Genomic DNA, 2,673 nt, shown 5'->3' with positions numbered 1-2,673 from the left:
CTTTACTAAAAGGCTTTTTACTACTTTTACGACTGCTAACTTCAAACGTTTTCTGCATCCTTGGTCATGCGGTTGTGCCTTATTCAAATCGGTGTGCGCATTGTTAGCTTGCGTTTGGTAAGTTTCGGGCCAAATTAGTGTGTATTATTTCGCCTCTTGGAATCTGATGCGCTTCTTTAGAAGTAAGAAATAAAGATGCCAGCCTGGCTGTTTTACTAGCACTAGTTTTTACTCCTAATACGGTGCTAGTGCTACGAGGTGGCTAATTGATGATAACTTCTGTTAACGTGTTCTCTGTGTAAAAATTCACGTCAACTTTAGTGTGGAAATTTGTGCACTTCCTAGTTGTGACACGTTTTGAGGCTATGCAGTCTTTTCTGCAACTTGTTTAACGAGTGGAGTGGAGAATTGTCTGTTCACTTTTGGGAGTATTTCTTGCACACTTTATGGTCGCCATGAAATTGGTTTACGTGTGACTTGACATCGTTGGCTAATCTTTTGCTCCACTATGCACCCCTAGTCATTTGTTGACCCAGAGTCACCACTGAGTGCGTGCTGAATGTGCAACTATATTTGCGTAGAGAGTATCTGTTTGTACGTACATGGTTCACTTCTGCCCATTGATTTTGCGTTGGCCTATGAGGATATGACAAGTGGGAGGCCATTTCTGTACTGGGTTATACTGGATCTCGTTCACTGCAGTTGGGAGCAGGTACTTATTGTAGTGGGTCTCATGTCACGCTAGATGACTTGTGGGTGAGATGCCGAGGGAGATGTATAGTGATAGTGAGTCACGCGGCCCAGATGGTAGGAGGGTCGTGGTTGTTGAGTCACTGCCTTTGGTCATGAGGTGGTATTTGTCAGTATTTTGTGCAGTTCACCTTTGTTTCAAGTCGAGTTTGGATTCTTGAAGCGCTGCTGTCTGAGCCGCAGTCCGTGGTCGAGCTCGAACCGTCTACCCGCACGCACGTGATGGGTCGGATTTCCTATACTATTTGTATTGATGGGGGAGTATCTTTTCCAAAATAGCTGGCTGCTTGATTGCGTACGAGGAATGATATGGTATGTGAATAATCATCCTCCGGATGTCCGTTTTGCAACAAATCATTACTATGTTGTAAACCGCGGGTGGTAAGCATTAGGGCAGTCATTGCTAGCTAGAGTCTAGGTGAAATGCATATTGGGGGAGGATGTGTGCGTGTGTCTGGGGGAATCGCCGGACTGCCTGCACATCTAAAGTAGTATATTCCCGTTTCCCAGTCTCTGACTTTCCAAGTATTTTCTTTTAGTTAATCCCAGCCGATTAGTTTGTTACAAACTTGTATAATCATTGGAGACATTAATGGGATTGTTGGACGTACTTTATGCCATTCACACTGTCGGCGCCTATGTGAAAGTGGGAGTGGATCATAATGTCAGGTATTGCGAAATAACACTCATACCGAACAATACAACACCATACTGCGTATTTTGCTAGTAATTAAAGTGATATTCTGATTGTGCCAATGACAATTCTATCCACTTGCCTTTGAAACCAGATCTGTACTTATGCAGGCACGTTTGATAGTAATGTATTGTTTTAATTTATGATGGGGTAGGAGATGGAGCAGACGTTAGAATATACTGGTGTACACACCAGGACGGTGACTATATTGTGAAGTTACCTCAACGTCCGGTCAATGTTGGGTGTGCTGGAGCCATTGCGGTGGGCTACATCGAAGATGGTGACCGTGGTGGAGGCTGACGGAGCCTGAGGACCCGTTGTGAGTCAGCGCAAATAGAAGTCGCCATTGGGACAGATGGAGGGTGTTGGAAGTGCGCCTTCGCTGGGGCACACCACACCATAAACTTCACTTAGGTGATGCCAACGGTCTGAATCAGGGTCGCAGAACTTCGGCGACTTGAGGTGCGTCGCACTGTCGAATCCTCCCATTGCTATCAGGTGATTACATGGAGTTGGGTGTTGTGATAAAATATCTTCTCGCCCTAGTGGGAAGTTAGCAGAGGATCGGCTTCTTTTGCTGGCTTGTGGGTGGGTTTCGAGGCCTTTACCGTGTTGTGATGGGAGCAACACTGGGCAGCACACTATTCCGCGAATCCCAAGCACAGCGTCTGCTTCTCTTCCACTCTAATGAATAATCTTGCAGTCGTCGTAAATGAAGGATGGGTGCCTAATTCTGGTATCATTTTCTCATTTTTTGCCTATCAGTTGTGTGGCTATCTGGTGAGAAGACAGACTTTGTCAAGTGCATTCGCTTGCTTGATTCACTTCATTGCGTTCATGTCCAGTTTGCTCATGTATTCGACGAAGTGAACATGTCCGAAAATGTTTCACCACGTTTCACTTTGCCAGGTTGAGGTGCCTAGCATGGGGGATGTTGGGGATCGACATGAGCGAGATTGTCGAATCTTCGATCGACATGGGAAGATGCGATTTTGCCATTTCTGCTGTTTGATGCTTTGCAAAGCAGTGAGAAAGGTGGAGTTATTGTATGCGACATTAGTGTGCACGTGTGTAGTTAATGCTTTCATGGACTAGTGTAGTGGACGCAACTGTGGAGCATGGTGCGTCCTCTGGACAGCCGTTAGATTTCTAGAGGCTGCTGCTCTGTCCAACTTCAGTGCCTTTTTGTTGTCATTGTGTGGCATTCTACCTGCTTTTAAGTATTTTCG

The 2,673-nt window shown here is 45.6% G+C and overlaps 1 protein-coding gene across 1 annotated transcript; it reads left to right on the top strand. All coding sequences in view use genetic code 11, as the record gives it.

Moving 5' to 3' along the window:
* Positions 1-1,054: 1,054 nt before the first annotated feature.
* EGR_10950 (hypothetical protein) lies at positions 1,055-2,358 on the top strand (the record flags this gene model as incomplete). Its single annotated transcript, XM_024500199.1, has 3 exons — positions 1,055-1,131; positions 1,308-1,402; positions 2,210-2,358. The coding sequence occupies 3 exons, from the start codon at positions 1,055-1,057 to the stop codon at positions 2,356-2,358; spliced, it is 321 nt and encodes a 106-aa protein (XP_024345385.1).
* Positions 2,359-2,673: the final 315 nt, after the last annotated feature.

This window comes from Echinococcus granulosus (genome assembly GCF_000524195.1).
Source record: "Echinococcus granulosus chromosome Unknown EG_S00310, whole genome shotgun sequence".
NCBI lineage: Eukaryota > Metazoa > Platyhelminthes > Cestoda > Cyclophyllidea > Taeniidae > Echinococcus > Echinococcus granulosus.
This window is presented reverse-complemented; position numbering and strand designations above follow the sequence as displayed.